Source organism: Pituophis catenifer, unplaced genomic scaffold (assembly GCF_029215685.1).
Source record: "Pituophis catenifer annectens isolate HBS135680 unplaced genomic scaffold, rPitCat1.0.hap2 SCAF_8, whole genome shotgun sequence".
Taxonomy (NCBI): Eukaryota; Metazoa; Chordata; class Lepidosauria; order Squamata; family Colubridae; genus Pituophis; species Pituophis catenifer.
Genome location: NW_027256888.1, coordinates 71995592 through 72016097, shown reverse-complemented (window position 1 = coordinate 72016097; position 20506 = coordinate 71995592). Strand labels below are relative to the sequence as shown.

Sequence of the window (20506 nt, the reverse complement as noted above, 5' to 3'; positions counted from 1 at the left end):
CATACGAGGGGGCGTGGCCCGGCTGCCGCGCGACGGGCCGAACGGCCGAACGCCAGAAGCGGGAGGTTGCTTAGCAGAGGCAGGCGCGCGCGCGTGCGCGCGTGTGTGTGTGTGTGAGAGAGAGAGAGAGAGAGAGAGAGAGAGAGATTGTGCGCGCGCAGGCAACCGTCTCTTCGCGCTCGCGCTCGCTCCGGCTTTTTTTTTTTTCTCCCTTTCTTTCCCCCCCCCCTCGCAGGGGAGGGAGGGAAGGAGGGAAGGTCTCACCGGGGTAGGGTCGTCGCTGGAGGGGCCCCCCTCCCCAAACCTCCAAATTTGGGGGCAGGCGGAGGGAGGAAAGGCGAGTGGCTTCGGCTGTCCCGCCTTCTGAGAGGCCTTTTTTGAGGGGGCGCTTCTTGTGGAAAGAGAGCATGGGGAGGAGGTGCTGGGGGGACGGACAGGACGCTCGCGTTTCCTAGCTGTGGGGTTTTATGAAAGGTGTGTGTGTGGGGGGGGAAGAAGGTAGATGAACTTTACCTTGGGGGTGTGGGAGTGAGGTGTGTGTGTTTGTGTGAGGAGGAATCCTGCCTGCCTGCTTGCCCGCCCGGAGAAGCTGCTCAGAGGGTCAATTTTCTCGGAGACCCTCCCCCCTCAAACTTCACCCGAAGTGGAAAAAAAAAGCCACTTCTTCTTCGTTTTCCCATCCTAATTTTCGGGGAGGGAAAAAAAAAAAAGATTGGAAGATTGGATTGGTTTTCGATATTCTGGACTGGAGCGTCTCCCTCGTAAATCCCTGCGATTAAAAAGAACTGTGTGGAAGGGGAAGGAAGGCTTTTTTTGAATGGGAAAGGAAGGTGACATGGATTCGTTTAAAAATAAATATTTTTTTTCCCCCCTGAGCCTTCTCTGTGGGAAGCAGCCAGCCTTCCCCATTTCCTCGTGAAGGGATTAGGCCAAAAAAAAAAAAAGCACTCTTGGAGGAAAAAAATTGAATGAAGAAGGATTTTTTTTCTCCTCCTCTGATTTGAGGGAACCCCCCCCTCCTACTTGGACGTGAAAAACGGGAGAGGAGACAGACCTTCAGGACGCCTTCCAAAATGCTGCCTCTTAAGGCTTAGTCTGCAAAAAAAAAAGAGAGAGAGAGACTGACTCCCAGGCTTGCCGTGTTTTTTTGCAGCAGAGAAGTGATTTCAGGTGCTCTGTTCCATAGGGAGGAAATAGGATTTTTTCTTCTTCTTCTTCATTGCTGGCAGGTTCTTTCCTAGGTGGCATCTGGGATATAAAAATGTACTAGAGGCCTAACCTTTGGAATAAAATCTGACATAACGCTTCAGAAGGGGTTGACACCCTTGCACATCTTCCGATTGCTTCCTTGTGCCCTGGCTGTTTGCTTTTCATGTCTTCCGAGATGTCGGAGCTCAGGAGGCGAGGAGGTGGTGGAGATCATGAAAGAGAAAGTGCGGGTGACAAGGTAAGTCTGACATGGAGCCTCTTCTACCTGTCTCCAGGTATGCAGCCGGACAGAAAAGAGTGAGTTCTCGGGGGTTTTTCATCCGGCTTCACAGCTTTTCTTCCGTGACATGTAATGTGGCTTCCTTTCATTTTTGAAAGAGGAGGGACTGATGCATGTTTTTTCACCATCTTCTCTTTCTGTCAATTACAGCGTCACTTTTCAAGATATGCTTGAGTAATGTATTTAGGGGTGGTGTTTGTTTCTATTTCTTCCCTCTTAGGAAGTCCCCCCTCCCCCTCCCTTCTGCATGTGACGAATTTTACGGAAGTGAATGTAGGATCATATCAGAGTCGTTATTTTTCATTTCCTTCGTTATCACTGCTATAAAATGGGAACTGGGTAAGGTTAAAAATGTGGCTGTTCTGCTTTTCTCACTTCTGCGGTAAGAGGCCATTTCCTCTCTACCTGCAGTCTGCGCTCTATGTAGGAGGCTGCTCATATATCACTCCTCCCCTGTATTCAAGGTATTTGCTGACTTATAGGATGTAAATAGCATATTAATTTATGGACTTTGTATAGCCGAAAGAACTAAAACATAGATACTGCATTTTCTGCCCTTTATAAATATGTACATATTCAGCACTCAGTTCAAAGTCTAACATGACTGGAAACATAGCATTTTAAGAGTCTTATTCAAATGCCTGAGAACCTTTTGCATTGACTTTTATGACTATTTGAGAGGATGGATTGTAATCACTATATAAGACAATTTTTGTTCCTGGCTTCTAAGTGTTATATTTAAATAGCTTAGGTCTAAAACCTATGCAAAAACGGCTATATTCATCACAAACTTTGATTTGTGATCACAGCCCACAAAAGTTTCATATTTACAAAACAGGCAATTTTTTATGTTTTTAAGCATTTAGAGAAGAACAATGCATACTTGGATGGCAAATACACAAAGACAGTCAAAACCACTCAAGGGTTCAGAAACGAGTAGATTTTCTAGAATTGCGGCTGTACTGCAAATGGCTTTCTCAAAGAGGCCTCCAAGCATAGTCCTCCCATCATGCTTTCATTATACTGTCCTTGGTAATGAGGAATCAAAATCCAGTATATCTTGATGAAAGCATTCGCCTTACTCCTCTGAGTAAGCACCCATGTTCTTGAATTTGTCAAGATAAGCATCGATAAGAATCTTGAAGGACATTCTGTATTCCATTTTGGCATAATTCTTTATGAGAGTCTGAACCACCTGCTCATAGTTTCAGCCTTGTGATTACCCAGAAAGCCATGAACCACTACAACAAAATAGTTCCAAGCCGCTTTCTGTTCAGCTTCTTGGCGAATTCGTCGCACTCTCTGATCTTCTTTATCTGTGGTCCAGCGAAGATACCTGTTTTAACCTTTGCCTCTGACAGCTGTGGAAAGAGATCTTGGAGGTACTTGAAAGCTGCTGACTCCTTGTCTAGAGCTCGTCTAGAGCTGTGACAACTTGATGTGCAGTGGTGGCATCAGCATCTTCTGAGGTTCTACCAGTGGTTCCCACATTATGTTGTTTTCCTACGGAGAACTTGGTCCACTGTGGCCAGTCCCTTTTGTGATAGTGTGCCTTAGTGTCCCGGCTTCCCAGAGGCAAAGAAAACAAGAAAACTTTGTGAAACTGCCTTGGAGGCCCATCAGGAATGACACAATTTTGAAGTCTCCAATGATCTCCAAGCCATAATCATCATACTTCAAGGCCTTCAGCAACATCTTGACGCTGGTGTAGTCCTCTTTGAGATGCACAGAGTGAGCCATAGGGAGAGATTGGTACTTTTTCCTGTTATGAAGCAACAAGGCTTTGAGGCTCCTGGATGAATATGGCGGCCTTTACTTAGGTTGCAGGTGATTCCTATAGCCTCAAATAGACTGGCCACATTGTTGCAGAAGCACAGCCCATCTTGCCAACTGAAGAAGTTGGAAAAACACTTTTATCTGTGACTTGCACACTTTCATCCAACTAGTTCCACCCTTTGAGCCTAGATGTCAGAAGCTCAGCATGGGATTTGGTAAGACCAAGGTCTATGATCAGATTGTTGAGGACTTTCTGGTTGGGAAAGTACGGCTTTCTCTCCTCAGCCGCATCGGTGAAATTTTCATCTGTATCTGCAATACAGATTTGCTGTCTGACTTGTTTCTCACTTCTGAAAATGGCTGATCCCTCTCTGGAGGGGTGGGAATGGGGAGCTCAGGGCAGTGCAGTACTGGGGCGATGGGTGGAGGAATATCTGCATACATGATAGGAGGCGCGCTCTGCCAGTTCGATATTTGGAAGGATGCACTATGTAGAAGTAACAGTTATTTGAATGGTCCACCAAATTCTTGGAATAGCAAACTTCACAGCTCTCTTTTCTCCCTTGTATCAGCCTATAAACATAGCAGAATTATATAACTTTTTTAAAAAAAAAGATATTTCACACTACCTAATTTTGTGTAAGATATAGTTATAGGGCATAAAATATATATTGTAGTTTGTATTTTCCTAAAACATTGAAAATAGTGAAAAATTTCTTAATTGCAACTCTTTTAAACTAATAATTCACTGAAATTCCATCTAGTGAGGAGCAATTGTTCACCTTACCTTCAAGAGTTTAGTTGCAGTATTTGCAGTGAAATGAGGTATCCAAGGCTTGTCTTGATCCCCGACAAGCATTCCAAAGTTTGATTTGTAAGTCTCACACATCTTAACAGACACTTTTACAGAGTACTTTATCATTCTTGTTTTGATAAATTGTCCACACAAGTAGCAAACTGCATCTGCTGGATGCAAACAACTTCTTGATGCTATCTAAATCAAATATTGCTATTTACTGTTCTCTTACTCAGCAATTAGACAAATTAAAAATGTTGGTTTAAGGCACCTTTACTTTTATACTTCTATGGATACTACTGGATAGTCCCAGAAAGTTCTAGAAAATTTCAGCCACTTCTAGAAACTTTTGGACAGTTCCCACAGTTCCAGAATATTCTGGAGGTCTACTCAGCATTGAATATGAATTGAGAATGTTCACAAAAACACATAAATTTCAAAATATTGTTCTGACCACAGAAGCAAGTTTTTGTGGAACAGTAACTATTTTCTATTTATTTGAGGCAAAAGGAATTGGGAAAAAACACTTTGTACCCAGGAACAAAAACTAAATTAAAATTTGTTATATAGTGATATTTGAATAGACATTTTTTTAAAAAGAGCATCATACACTTTCACAATTATGTATGGTTCTGTTGCCTAAAAAGAAAAAAAATAAAACTATCATTATATAAAATAAAGTAAGCTTCATTATTTAATTATCACAGTAAGTTTTAAATGTTTAAGAAGTATTATATAGTCTAATGAATTGCAGCATTCTTATAATAGGGATTAGATGTGAATATAGATGAATAATTATTCTTTGGCAATTTTATTACTACAATATATAAAAAGTAATGGAGGATGGAGAGATCCTATGCTACTTTTTAATATGAACTAGAATCTATAAATACAATATTTTTCGGAGTATGAAGATGCACCTTTTCCCTCCCTAAAAGTGGGTGAAAATTTAGGTGCATCTTATAGGCCGAATATAGGCATTTTTGGCCTCCTGAACCCTCTGTGCATCGCCTTTTCACCCTCCCTGGCCCCTAGAAGCACTTTGCAGTGCTCCATTTTTGGGCTCCCAAGCCCTCCGTGCATTACGTTTTCGCCTTCCCAGGTCCCCAGAAGCACTCTGCAGTGCTCTGCACGGCCCATTTTTGTGGCGAAAATGGGCTGTGCGGAGCACTGCAGAGTACTTCTGGGGGCTGGGGAGGGCAAAAATGCAACGCGCAGAGGCCAAAAACTGTTTTTTTCTTGTTTTCCTCCTGTAAATTTAGGTGCGTCTTATAGTCTGAAAAATACGGTATATTATTTTGAGGTAAGATGTGGGCTCCTTATGCAATACTGTTTCTTATCAACTAACTTAACTAAGCAACTGAGCATAGTTAAGCCTTTGAATTGTTTCACCTTTGGTTGCAGTAAGATGCAAGCAGTTTGGATTCATAAGAGCTATGTACCTCTATAGCCATTGAAATGACACTAGTATTATTTTGTACATTATCACTAGGGAGTGGATAGCTTTGTTGCCATACCACCACTATTGTCTCACAATTAAATCTAACAAATGGTTTGGTATCTTTTAATTATATACTGCTTTAGTGGTCTATTGTCTAGGCATAGATTACGATATAAATATTTTAGATATATTTTAAATTGCTGTCCTTACAGAATTATAACTGAAGTGCTAGTCTACTATTCTTCCTGATGTATTAAGTTTTATTGTACAGACTTATTTTTTAAATGGATGAGAAATCAGATCTCCCCTAGTTCAACTATTCTTCAACTATTGCTGCTGTCTAAGTCTCTTGGACCATGACATTCTGAAAATGTAATCTAGTATATATCACAAGTATATCTTCAGTCAAGTTGTCAGATCAGAGTGGTTTATGGTGATAACAAGCTTCCAAAGTGTCATTGAGTTTCTGAAATAGACTTGTTGGTGTAAATGATAATGGTTGCATGATCATCATCATTTTAGCCATTGTCTATCCACTGCAGGAAGAAGGCCTCTTCCATATGTTTCCAACCAATATGGTCCTGAGCTTTCTTTTGCCAGTTGGGCCAGCAATACTTGCTGATGTCATCGATCCATCTTGTTTTAGGTCTCTTTCGTGGACACTTTTATCAAGTGGGATCCATTCTATGACTGCCTTAGACCACCTGCCATCAGTTCTTCTTGCTATACGACCAGCCCATTTCCACTTCAATTCTTTTACTCTCTTGATGATATTGTATACTTTAGTTTGTTCTCTAGTCCATGTACAGGTCTTTCTATCTTGTTTTGTAATGCCAAGCATGGAACTTTCCATGGCTCTTTGCACCACCCTTAGCTTTTGTATTGATTGTGAGTGTCTATTTTTCACCGGCATATATTAGAGCAAGTAGCCCATACTGATTGAAAACTTTCTGAATGCATGATCATTACAATTGTATTATATTACAAAGCATGTAAAACTATAGGAAGGATTATATTGATGAATCCAGAATTGCTATGTTTATTTTAAAATCAGTTCCATCAATGAACTTTCATTGTTCATTGGTCTAGCGTGGTCTAGATAAATAAGCTATGTTTTATTTAAGTTTTCCATCTACTGTGAATTAGGTAAGATCTATAGAGCCCTTTACATTTCTTCTTCCTGTTACAACACCTCTTAAAAGTTCCCCCAACCTTTATGAATGACCTTTTAGTTTGAATTGTGGTGCTGATTTGCGGAGTGAAGATATTTGAGATGTTAGGATACTTCTGTTTGAGATAATATATATACAAGGACTTTCCATACTTGCATCTAATTGTAGTACCTTGGCAATGTCTTTTTTGTAATTTTCCTTTATATCTTCCTCAACCCAGGAGTCAGACAGGCTTAAATTGTCTTAACTTATAGTAAAATAATGTTTTCCCCCTTAAACTGACAGTGACCAGTGACATTTGCAAATTGTATACATCTGATGCACTTTTCAATCCATTTAGTTGGTGACAAATTCAAGCGTCTCTCGCAGCTGAGGTCTGTTGGATAAATCTTGGTAGTTTGAGACTGATCTGTTTATCTTCTCATTTCTTTTTGTCCTCTGTTAACTACTTTTGTGCCATTCTTTGTATTTTCAGTATAGAGGAGATAGAAAAAAAGCAGAGATGAAAGTTTTTTTACTTCTGTAAAACCCCTTTTGTTTAGTCAGGCCATTGGTCTATAATGCAAACATATGCATAAATATATAACCATCGTCTCCTGTCTTATTTTGCACTCAGGCATGGTTCCAGAGGGGTACAAGCTTTGGACAGTGTTAAAATTGTACTACATTGAAATGATAATAAAATAGTCCTGCTTGATCTTGGAACTAGAAGATTTTTGTGCCTTGCATATGCATAGGATTATGATTGTGCTTATGTGATTCAGTTTCCGTGATAATCCCAGCCACCTTCTCAGTGTTTAGCTTTTATTAGTCAAGAGAAAGGATTCAGAAGCTAAGAGATACCAAACTTCAGATGCCAAATCCCATCCCACTCCATTAATGTCGTGATTGGGAGATATTTTCCTCTGTCTGGGAATGCTCAAAAGAAGGACAGCAAAGTCAGAAAGGTAAATTAATAGCTTTGTTAATGCTGCAGATGCATAAGAAGGACAGTACTATTAAGCTGCAAGGGAGCAGAGAGAATTAGGGATTGACAGTGGAGAAAGAATATAGGCATAGTTTATTACCATCTGAAGGGTAAGAGAATGATACTAACTCAGCACAGGTAGTCCTTGACTTATGATCACAATTGAGCCCAACATTTCTTTTGCTAAATGAGACATTAGTTAAGTGAGTTTTGCCTCATTTTATGACCTGTCTTGCCACAATTAAGTGAATCACTACAGTTGTTAAGATAATGATATGATTGTTAAGTGAATCTGATTTCCCCATTGACTTTGCTTGTTAGAAGGTTGCAAAAGGTGATCACATGACCCCTGTCAGCTGTCATGAATGTGAATCAGTTGCCAAGTGTCTGAATTTTGAACCCATGACCATGGGGATGCTATAATGGTTGTAAATATGAAAAATAGTCATGTCATTTTTTTCAGTGCTGTTGTAGGTTCGGTCACTAAATGAACCGTTGTTAAATTGAGGATTACCTGTAATGGGGAAAGCACTGTACTTCAGTGAACAGATGTGTTATTTTGTGCTAGAATGAATGTGACATTAGTTGCATTCAATTATGGATATCACCTATTAAGATTTCATGGTTTTCTGTTATAGTTTAATACTATTATTGCAACTGGTACTCCAACTAATCAAGAGAATGAATTACTCCCATAATGTCAATTAGCAAAAATGAAAGGATGTACAGAATCCTTCTTTACCCACTTCTATGGTTACCTAATGTGTCTCCTCCAAGATGCTCGCAACAATACCCCTTTAGCTGGAAAGTGACACTGATGAGTTCATTTTAATCTTTTTATTTCATGCAAGGAAACCAGTAGTGCATCTAATCAAACATTCTTTTCAGTGATACATATCTAATGATGCTTCCTTGAGTGCTATGCAGCTCTAGGGCAACATTTAAATTTTCTCATCTCCATTTATTCTGTGCTCTTAACTATTTCTAAATTGCTATTAATACCGGTAGTACTAATTACATTAGTTAGTTACTAGACAACCACCTGTTAGGTCATCCTTTCAGAGATATTTCCTTACCTAACCAATAAACAGAATAACTATGGATGGGTAAAAAAAACCCCAATGGGAGCAGGATCAACTTCTGAATTTTGAATTCCTGCCAGCTTCTCCACTGATTTTGCTTGTAGGAAGCTGGCAGGGAGTGCCAGAAGTGATGATCATGTGCTTATGGCAATGCTACAGCAGTCACAGCTTTGCAAATACAAGTGGTGTGAAGATCCTTAAAATTTCAATTACACAGAAGTAATGACTTCCAGATTTTGTACTCATTCTTTAATTTAGGGGATTTGAGGTATGCCGATTCAAACATTTTAGCATGATGATTCACCATTTGGACTGTGTGCATCCAGAAATAACTTTATTTGTTTTGATAAAAGCACTGGGAGAGTGTGATTTGGGTTGGGATGTAAACTTTAGTACATCTATATACCGATAAAATTCTGTTTGATGTCTGTTTGATTTTTTGTAATCAATTAGAAACAGTGCATCATAAGACAACTTTCTGAATCAACATAGCTCAAATGGGCTAATTTAGAGAATTTGTCAAAAATCTGGGACTCATGACTAATGTGAAATTGAAATTTGGCAAAGTTGTGACTGCTTTAGTGCTTTGCGCCGCCACGATCAGTCACAATCACATAATATTCATTTCCAACACTCCCTGCCAGCTTCCTACAAGGAAAGTCAGTGGGAAGCTGGAAGTTGTTCCTGTTCCCACTGCTCTTTGCCTGCCCATGATCATTCTGTTTTTATATTTAGGTAAGGAAATATCTCTAAACTTTTGACCTAACAGATCCTGGATTGATTAGTACATTATAAGAGTGGAATTATGTAAATATTGCTACGTTTATTAGAAACCATGGCTTATGGAGTATACAGATCTCAAAAGGACACATGTAATTCAGTTCAAAATTACATATTTTGCATAAGTACAACAGATTAATGAAATATAAATTTCTTTATTTTTCTTCAATTTAAGGAAATCTTCTGGAATTTCAGGGTAACAATCTCAGTACTTAAAACACCATTATTAGTTTATTGATAAACCATGTGACTTATTCTTTGCTTGCAAATATAGCTCAAGCTATTTTTGAAGAAATTAATAGATTTGATTTAACAAACATGCCAATTTATTTTCAAAGGTTTTTTTTTGGTTGTTGATTAAAACTGTACCTGAGATGTATGTTCAGTTTTGATATGTATGATCATTTTAAATGTGAACATTTTGTTTCTAACATGGTAATTTAGGAACACATTTACAGAGTAAGCAAGTTAAACAGTTTTATTGTATTATGCCATTGGCTCAAGCTGAACAAAAGGGCCATGTTGCCTTTTGATTTGGTTTGGTACTTTTCAATACGATTTTACTATTTTAGTTATTTGTTTTAACTATATTACTGTTATGTTTTTCATTGCCCACAATCCATTGGGAATGATACATCTTAGAAAAATCACTGAATGAAGAAATAAATAAAAGAGGAATGGTTGCTTGTTAGAACATTTGGACATGCCACAGTAGCAACCTAATATTCACTTTTATTAACTTCTTTTAGCTGCTTTATTGAAAGAAGTATTTATGTATTTAGAAATAAGAACAGATGTGTGAAGCCTTAAAAACGTGCTTTGAGAGAATTTTTAAAGTTGTCCAACAAGATATTCATATTCTTTTTATTCTTAACAGTATTAAAATAGCACAGGCTATTACTGTGTCTAATGTGTTACCTTACTGATTCCCATAGTAAATCTCACAACTATATGTTAATGGGGTCAAGGATGTACTGTATATACAAAATCCCAGGTTCCAGAAAGCCTAATTCTATTTATTTATTTATTTGTTTATTTGTTTTAATTTGTATACCGCCCTTCTCCAGCAGGACTCAGGGCGGTGAACAGCCAGAATAAAAAATAATAATAATAATAAAAATGACCAGTTAAGGTTTTATACTGAAACTGCTATAGTCGGTCTCCAAATGATAAAAAAAAAAAACAGCATTACATATCTTAGTTTAAATAGTTTGGATATCTAACTGCATCCTTTCTGGGGTTTTTTTGAGTAAAGCAGCTATGTTAGTGTATACTTACAGTTTTATTTGGTTGTTTTAATTAAAATTCTGGTATGTTTTTGTGCTTAAATTGCTAAATATTGTGTTTCCGTCTTGAACTTTGTGTTTTAGGATATAGATGAAGATGAAAATGAAAAATTTGGAGAACTGGACCTCAGAAATGATTCAGAAGTTCCTGAAGTTGTCCCAGCAACAGACAGCACTCCAGAAATTTTTAAAAAGGCTCTTTCTGGCTTATCTTCCAGGTATGAGGGACAGATGTACCTGGAGTGATATTAACTTAAAATTAATATTTGTCACAGACTATATGCAAAGAGCTGTTTAGAAGGGTCTTCAGCAACCATTTAAATGGAAGTGGACACGTTAACAAAGTTCAGACCACTCATTTATGTACAAATATTGAGTGGGTTAAACTTTTCTAATACATTGTAGTTTTATTGTATTGTACTTCACATATGTATCTTACTAACAGAATAAGCGCTTGAATCCTGTGTGGTTATTTCCTTAGAACTAAGATCATTGAGTACAAGTAGACCTATTTCTGATATGTTGTGAGTTCTCATATGAAAGTTGAATTTATTTTTAAGAAATTCCTGTATTCAAAACTTCATTGTTCATAATGTTATTGATTAACTAAACATTTTCTCTGATTATAAGAGCTTGTAAAATCAACTTGTATATTTGCTTTTTTCAGATGGAAGAACTGGTGGATTCGTGGAATTTTAACTTTAGCAATGATTTCAGGTTTCTCCCTCATTATATACATGGGATCATTTATGCTGATGCTGCTTGTAAGTTTTACATCTCAACATTTCATGTAATTCTAGGTGGAACTATAAAAGTCAGAATCCAAGGTTTAATTGTAACAAGAATGAATGAAGATGTTCATGCACATAGAGGTGCCTTGCAATGTTACAATAAATGGGCAATTTTCAGAATTCCTGGGGTTTTATTAGAATAATATGCTTCTCTAGTTATATCAGCAGAATGACAATTCAGTGTCATTTAGTTAAGACAAACTGACTTGTACAAATTCTAGAAATGACAGTATGTGAATATTTTATAATCTCTCATGCCACTAGAAAACCTGATATTAGAACTTCTGTTACCCCTTTCTGTTATTTCAGGTCTTAACCATTCAAGTCAAGTGCTTTCATGAAATCATCACTATAGGTTACAGAGTATATCGCTCTTACGACCTACCATGGTTTAGAACATTAAGCTGGTAAGTAACAACTGGATTTTTAAAAATGTTAGTTCTGATTTCAAATTTCGTTTTTTTTATCATGGTTGCTTTCTAAGAAAAATATCAACCTAGGATTTAATGATTCTGCTTCCAGCCGCTGGCTTTGTGTGATGCTTCCATTCCGAATGCGTTTAAAGTGAACTCTTGAGACCCCCACAACAGTGGGATCAGCTCAACTTAATTGAATTAATAAGGTGTCCAAATTATAAATACTTATCAAATAACACTAATTTAAATACTTGTATTCTTCCTAGTGCAAAATACGTCTATTTTAGATAACCCTCCATCAGTTGTATGTTTTTTAAAGGTTTTTTATTTATAAATACAAACCAAACAAACAGTAAAACACACAAAACATATAAATATATAAACATAAATTTACATACATGTCCAATTTATCGCAACTGTATTATATAATTTCATTTACAATTTGACTCCACCTTGTTTGGTCTATCTTTTCTGTCTATCTTTACAATTCTTGATTGACCTATATATGTGTAACATTCCTCTTTCTATATTTGGTCGTTTTCTTTATTTCCTAATCTTTTATCCCTTTCTTATTTTCCAACCAGACATACCACTTTCCCCATACTAGATAATAGTCATGTTCCTCTCTGTTTTGTAATTCCTTTGTGAGTCTATCAGTTGTATGGTTTATTTTAAAGTATTGGAATATTGGTAATTTTTTGGATTGAACTGAGTGAATATTTTGATTCTATCATTTTAAATTATATGTACCAAGAATGTAAAATAAAATATAATAAACTTCGTAGCTCATATCTCACAAAGTAATTAATCTATAATGTATGTTACAGGTACTTCTTGTTATGTGTGAACTATTTCTTTTATGGTGAGACAGTAGCAGATTACTTTGCTACTTTTGTTCAGAGACGAGAACAACTTCAATTCCTAATTCGCTACCATCGATTTATATCTTTTACACTTTATCTGGCAGGTAAGAATAAAGCTTGTCAGTAGTCAATGTATTTTGCATGCTTTGATATAACTTGTTGAACCTTCTACCTTTGGTATTCTCCTTCAAAATACAAAATATTATCCTTGTATATGGCCTTAATAAATTTATTAGGACAATGGAGAACATTCGTAGCAACTTGTTGCAAAGTAAGTTGCCATAAGCAATGGCAGTGGGGGTTTTCCGAGGACATTTCTGCATGCATGTGGACGTAAAATGTTTTGCTGGAAGAAAATTCAAAAGAGCTTTTGCAACTGCTTTCACAAGGCTTTCTGGAGAATGTCTCGGTCTTTAAGGAGATTCTCTTTGTTTGCACCAACATGCTTTGTGAAACACACTTTGAATACTTGGCATAGCTCCATAGCCTTTGAAGGTTAAAAAGAAAAGAATCTAAAATACATATCCAAGAGTTACAGTGAATATTGTAGACCTATCAAATCATTTTTGATACTCGTTCTGTCATCTGTTCTTAAGGAAACTGTAGATTAGCTCTGATATTGGGAGTATGGATCAGAAAAGACATGGCAATCTTTGTTTAGTCCTGAGAGCATGTATTTAGCAGTAGCATTCTAATAATAAAAGAAGTAAATAATAGTTTTTTTTTTCTGTTATATATTTTATATGGTTTTTGAAGAATAAAACACACTGAAACATGTCAGGACAACTGTTTGTCAGGTTTCTTCAGTTTCCCCTCCATTTAATTTCAAGCTGTGTTTAGGTAGCAAGAGTGGTAACGTTTTCAAGGAAGAAGAAATTCTCTGGATCACATAACAGGCAGAATTATGTTTTCAAACATGTTTTCAAAAATTGCATTCTTGCCTTATAAATGTAATGTGTATTAGTAGTTGCAGAGATTCAGGGGTGTCAAACACAAGACTCGCTGGCCACATTTGGCCTGTGGAGCTGTCCTGGAAATTTAAGGGGCCAGCCCATGTCGCTTCGGCCCAGTCTACCCAATGCGAAGAGGAAACATCGGGCCAGCGTGGCTTAGGCCCGGTCTACCCAGTGCGAAGAGGAAAGATGCCAGCAGTTTGGGGAGTGGTGTCAAGCTGGCCACGCCCCCCCCCAAGTTGGCCACACTCAGTGAATGGTGGCAAGCTGGCCATGCCCACCCAGTTGAGCATGCCCACCCAGTTGGCCATGCCCATCCAGTTGGCCACGCCCACCCGGCTCCCTGAGGTCAACCACATCCCTGATGCGGCCCTCAATGAAATTGAGTTTGACATCCGTGTTCTAGGGCACTTTGGGTAGTAGATTATATATGATAGAAGCTGCCCTTTAATGTGCCTTTCAAACTTGCATGGAGTACAGATGATCAAGGTTTATGTTAATTTGCAAACTTTATTGACAGATAAGAATAAATGCTACATAGAATTTGCATTTTTAATAACAGCCAAAATTATAGTTTCAAAAGATGGTTTATAGAAATTCATTAATTAATATTAATTAATTGACTCACTGCTTAAGATGAAGAACAATCTAGGAGTATTGGATTTTTTAAAAAATTATTTTCTCCAAAGCTAACCAAATAGCTAAGACTTTTTTTAAAGAAGTATTTGACGCAGTTTAGCTTTTCAGATAAAATAAATTATAAATCGATTTATGCCACTGTGTTTTGAAGACTTCCTTGAATAAGAATACAGTAATTACACTTGCAGATGTTATTAACAGAACTTGAGAAATGGGATCTTTGTTCACAGTTTTCATGCTGCAAATCATGTGATTTATCTTAAATTATATAGTGTGTAAACTGACCTAATGAATGTCCAAAGGGGAAAGTAACTTGGATGGTGGCAAGTGACATCATATATATCATGATAGAAATGACACAAGTACATATTTCTTGTGTGTCATCATGATGGAAATAACACAGTATTCAATGTATTTATTCAAAAATATTTATAGATTGCATTGTGGGCTCTTATCAGTACAAATGAACTAATAACCAGCAGTCTTTTGCTGATGAGCTTGATATGATTTATTTAGCATAAGGAGAACAATGCTGTAAAACATACCCCTGTCTTTTTATTTTTGTATAGGATTTTGTATGTTTGTATTGAGTTTGGTGAAGAGACATTATCGTTTACAGTTTTATATGGTATGTATCAATCTTTGAGTATCTTGATTGCTCTTTAAAGCATGCTTTGGTTTTGGAATAGAAATGTTCATAGAGTAAATTTTAAAGACTCATGGACACAAGTCAAAATTATTTACACCATCACATTTAATTTGACTTAGTAGTAAATAATCCCAGATTCTTAAAATAGGAAGATTCTAACATTGATTATTCAATAATTCTAAGATTGTTACAATGTTTTCAGCACAGAGAAAGATTCCTATTTTCTGTAGACTTCAGTCAGCAAAACTGACTGTATTCTAAATAAGTTCAGAATGAACATTTAAATGCGAAATTGACAGTGTTTGCATCCTGTGATTGTATAGTAACGCAAGAGCTGTCCTGGAAAATCTCCTCATAGCACTGCTTTTCAGGGAAATTGAAAATTTGTTTGGAGCAAAGGCACAAAATCTTAAATGGCAATGTCTAGTCCCGTGATGGCGAACCTATGGCACGCGTGCCACAGGTGGCACACGGAGCCATATTAGTGGGCACGCCAGCTCAGCTCTGGGGTGCATGCGCGCACCGGCCAGCTGATTTTCGGGCCTTCTGGGCCCACCAGAAGTAGGGAAACAGGCTGTTTCCTGCCTCTGGAGGGCCTGGGGGGGGGGGGGAAGGCCCGTTTTTCTTTCTTACCTGGCTCCAGATCCTCTCTGTGTATCTGGGAACGGCGAAAACAGCCTTTCCCACTCCCTTGGAGGCCCTATGGAGGCTGAAAGGGCCCATTTCCCCACTCCCGGTCCCCAGCCTCCAGAGACTCCTAGAGAGGCTCCTACAGACTCCTAGAGAGGCTCCTACAGACTCCTAGAGAGGTTCTGGAGGCTGGGGCCAGCAAAAAACGTCACTTCCTGTCCCACCGGGAGTTGGGAAATGGGCCCTTTCAGCCTCCGTAGGGCCTCCAAGGGAGTGGGAAAGGCTGTTTTCGCCGTTCCCAGATACACAGAGAGGATCTGGAACCAGGTAAGAAAGAAAAACCGGCCTACCAGGCCATCCTGTGCCAGGAGCGGGGGGGGGGAGGGGGTTGCGCACACATGCACGTGGGCATGTGCGCGCACGACCCTCCCCCGTCCCCCCCCTCTCCTGGCACGCGATGGCAAAAAGGTTAGCCATCACTGGTCTAGTCCATGCCTTTTTAGAGCTAATGGTGGCTCAGTGGCTAAGACGCTGAGCTTTTCGATTGATAGGTCGGCAGTTCAGCGATTCAAATCCCTAGTGCTGTGTAATGGGGTGAGCTCCCGTTACTTGTCCCAGCTTCTGCCAACCTAGCAGTTCGAAAGCACGTAAAAAATGCAAATAGCAAAATAGGGACCACCTTTGGAGGGAAAGTAACAGTGTTCCATGCGCCTTTGGCATTTAGTCATGCCGGCCACATGACCACGGAGACTTCTTCGGACAGCGTGGCTCTTTGGCTTTGAAACGGAGATGAGCACCGCCCCCTAGAGTCAGGAATGACGACTAGCACATATGTGCGAGGGGAACCTTTACCTTTATTTTTTATGACTTTTAACTGATGGCCATTGCAATTAAGTTAGGCATTTGAAAATTCTCTAGAAACAGAAACTGAAAGTTATATGCTTATATTGGAGAAGACATTTCTTTTAGTATTTTCACTAGATCAAACTAATAAAGATCTGGGTCAAATCTAACAAAAATGGATAAAATGCAAGTGGAAACTAAACCTTTTATGTTTGTTAGTTGATCAGGCATTAATTATATTGAGATTGTTACTTCATTATAACAAATATTACAAGGGGCAGCACATTGAATTTATTGTTAAGAAAGGACTTATCTAGTTCTGTGGAAATCACATTTTAAGCATTAATAATTTGTAGAACCTGTCTACAATTTTTCAGTTACATAGCATGATTTCACTATGTCATATATCACTAACATTTTAATATTCCAATTCTATATTGTGTATACATCTAGATTGATCATTATGATTTTCCTTATATGCCATTCATATTAAGTTAATTTCTGCATTTTTAATTACCAAGTGGAAGATATAAATATTGTTATAGATGTCACTTCTCATAACTGTCTTGTAAAGTTTTTTGCTTTTGTAACTAATTGTTGTATTATTACACTATTACCAGTTCGCATGGACTCATGTCACTTTGCTGATCACTGTAACTCAGTCTCATCTTGTCATCCAAAATCTGTTTGAAGGCATGATCTGGTAAGGGAACAATAATTCTTGCAAGAATTATTATAAATCTATATCTATGCCAGTATCTATATTCTAAAGAGTATTATGTTTTTTAATGGTTTTTTCCATGGTTTTGAAGTGAGACCTTTCTGTTGTGTCAGCAAGAAAACATTGCTATAAAGTTTCCCAGTTAAATCCTTCATCCTCTGAATGACAAGAATTGGTCATGATAATCAAACTTTCAGCTGGTGTGTGTAGGTCTGAGTTAGAAGATTATTTTTGTCTCGTAGGAGAGCAAAGAGAGGTGAACAGGTGCCAGGATAAAGTGTATCATCTGGCTTCAAAACAAGGTTGGGCATGAATTCCAATAACCATGGAATACTTGAAAGGAAAAGTAGAGTCCAGCAGCCACTCCATGTCCACCAAAGACACAAAGAGCCTATAGCCAGCCAGCAGCTAGTAACATACTTTCCTTTCCCCACATTGCCAGTTGAAGGATAACTAAAGCCTATGCCTTGGCAGCACTTCAGAACAACTGTTGAATTGAGAGTAGCAGGACGCCAGCTAGCAACAGAAGCCAACTAACTCCAAGGTGGCTAAAAGGTGTCAAAAGAGATACTTTTAAGAGGACAAAAAACCCCTGCAAATGGGATTCTTTAGGATTTAGGCATATAATGTATGTGGGAATATATGCAGAGATACATAGTATAGGTTTCATGCTAAGGGTTAAATGACAAATTAAGAAGTAAATAAGTAGAGGTAGTTCTTGACTTACGACCACAATTGAGAATTTCCATTGTTAAGCAAGGAGATTGTTAAGTGAGTTATGTCCAATTTTACCACCTTTTGGCCAAGATTGTTAAGTGAATCATCACGCACGCAGTCAGTAAGTGAATCCAGCTTCTTCCATTGACTTTGCTTGTCAGATGCCAGTTGGGAAGCTTGCAAATGGCAATCATATGAACTTGGGATGCTGCAACTGTCATAAATACATACTCAAAGTTTGATCACATGACCACAGAGATGCTGTAACTGTCATAAGTGCAAGGACCAGTCATAAGTCTCTATTTTCAGCACTGTTGTAACTTTAAATAGTTACTCTAAATAGTCACTAAACAAACAGTTGTAAGGCAAGGGCTAACTGAACCATAACATTACTGAGCATGGTTGTGTAAGCTTATTGTATAACATAACAAGAAAGATAACACTACACTCTTTGTTGGTCTGCACCTTTTTCTAAAAAAGTCCTCACAAATCCCACCAACATAGTAGCAGTGCTTGCTTTTTCAGTTTAACGATACTTGCAATACAATATCTGTTTGTTGAAAACTCATGGATGAATATAGCTTAGCAACCAGGTATTATTGAAAATAACTCTCCCTAATTCAATGGCTTTACAGGTAGTCCTCGTCTTACAACATTTAGTTGTAAGACATTTAGATCATTTAGTGATCACTCGAAGTTACAACAGCACTGAAAAAAGTGACTTTTGACCATTTTTCATATTTAGGACGTTGCAGTGTCCTGCCATCATGTGATCATCTTTTGCAACCTTCCAACAAGCCAAGTCAATGAGGAAGCCAGATTCACTTAACAATCATGTTTCTAACTTAACAACTGCAGTGATTCACTTAACTAAGTGTGGCAAGAAAAGTCGCAAAATGGGACAAAGCTCACTTAACCAATTTCTCACTTAACAACATAAATTTTGGGCTCAATTGTGGTCATCAGTCAAGGACTACCAATAGTTTAACTGGTTTGGGTTACCATTATTCCTTACGTGAACCAGAGCAACATTCCTACCTCATTTTTTTGCTTAGCAGCTGCTCTGAAATAGAGATTCCCTTTGGCAAAAAGATAATGACAGACTCTCTTGAACTGAGTTCAGTTCTTAGTGATTTAGTAGACACCAGTATTGTTGAAGTATAAATTACAGATTAAGACATTATGGTCATAATACAGTCTGGTTTTTTAATTTAAATTATTTAACTTCCCCCCCTCCTTGCTGTGCAGGTTTCTTGTTCCAATTACAAGTGTCATTTGCAACGATATTGCTGCTTATATATGTGGATTCTTCTTTGGCAGAACACCATTAATTAAGGTAAATGAGTAAAAAATACATAGCTTGAAATTTGCACATTGATTACAAGGTAGTTCAGAGAAAAAATTTAAACACTGCCAGTAGTTCCTCACACCATTGCCTCATCCAGCCTTTGTAGAAATCACCTCTGGTTTTGAGAAATACTTTATGATTTGAGAGGCATCCCTTATAAAGCTTTTTTAGAAATCCGTCAGAATTGGAAAAAGACATTGTTTTTCTGACAATGAAAGTGCAAAATAAAATATATAGTTTGTGCTTGTATTTCTAACAGATTATAATCTTGGTTTAACTAATATACAGTACATTCATATTATCTGGATAAAACTATCTTCTGATTGTTATAATTTTACTGGATTGTAAATTGCTTAATTTATTCTATCCCTAGTTATTGTGTATGCCTGATTGTTTCATATTACAGTGACAGAAAGTAGAAACAGAGTTGTTGCAGTGAGATTATGATTGTGTATAAAAATACTAATTTTTGTAGGTGATTGGGATATGTACCTACCTCTTTCAGTTAGCCGGGCTGTCCTGATTTTATGATGGGGTTTTTAAAATTTGAAATTGGTTTTAAATTGAAATGTTTTAAATTATGGGCCAAATTATTTAATTATTTTAAATCTATTTTAACTTTTGTATATAAAGTGTTTTACTTGGCTGTTCACCGCCCTGAGTCCGAAAGGAGAAGGGCGGTATAGAAATTTGAAAATAAATAAATTAAAATAAATTAAAAAATGTATATTATAAAAAATATAAGCACTCTTATTTCTTACCATCATTCCACCCCAAATTAAGATTTGCTAGAAAACTAAATCTTATTACCCTCCTAGAGGTATCATTACTCAAATTATACAATACAGTGGTGCTTAACAGTTTGTGAACCCTTTTGAATTTGCAATATTTTGACATAAATACAACTTAAAACGATTAATTCTCCACACAAGTCCTAAAACTAGATAAATTAAGCAAACAAATGAAAAAAATTATACTTGTTTTTTATCATTTAGGAAAATTATCCAAACCTATATATTTGCCTTTGCTTTCAGTAATTGTGTGCCCACTTTTTAAATGGAAATTTTAAATTTGGTTTTAAAGTATTGGGGTTTTAAATTTGTTCAGCCAAATTATTTAATTTGTTTTATTCTATTTTAAATTTTGT

At 37.4% G+C, this 20506-nt stretch overlaps 1 protein-coding gene across 2 annotated transcripts in view; it reads left to right on the top strand.

The window, feature by feature from the left end:
• Positions 1–335: 335 nt before the first annotated feature.
• CDS1 (CDP-diacylglycerol synthase 1) overlaps positions 336–20506 on the top strand; it is a 32288-nt gene continuing 12117 nt past the window's right edge. Inside the window, exons 1-8 of one of the 2 annotated variants that reach the window (XM_070948697.1) lie at positions 336–1447; positions 10874–11007; positions 11457–11553; positions 11890–11987; positions 12824–12963; positions 15021–15079; positions 17194–17276; positions 19260–19347. In XM_070948697.1, the coding sequence (XP_070804798.1) occupies positions 1373–1447; positions 10874–11007; positions 11457–11553; positions 11890–11987; positions 12824–12963; positions 15021–15079; positions 17194–17276; positions 19260–19347 (774 nt within the window). In that variant the 5' untranslated portion in view covers positions 336–1372. Of the gene's footprint in view, positions 1448–1797; positions 1829–10873; positions 11008–11456; positions 11554–11889; positions 11988–12823; positions 12964–15020; positions 15080–17193; positions 17277–19259; positions 19348–20506 lie in introns of those variants that run through there. The other variant, XM_070948698.1, reaches the window with a different exon arrangement.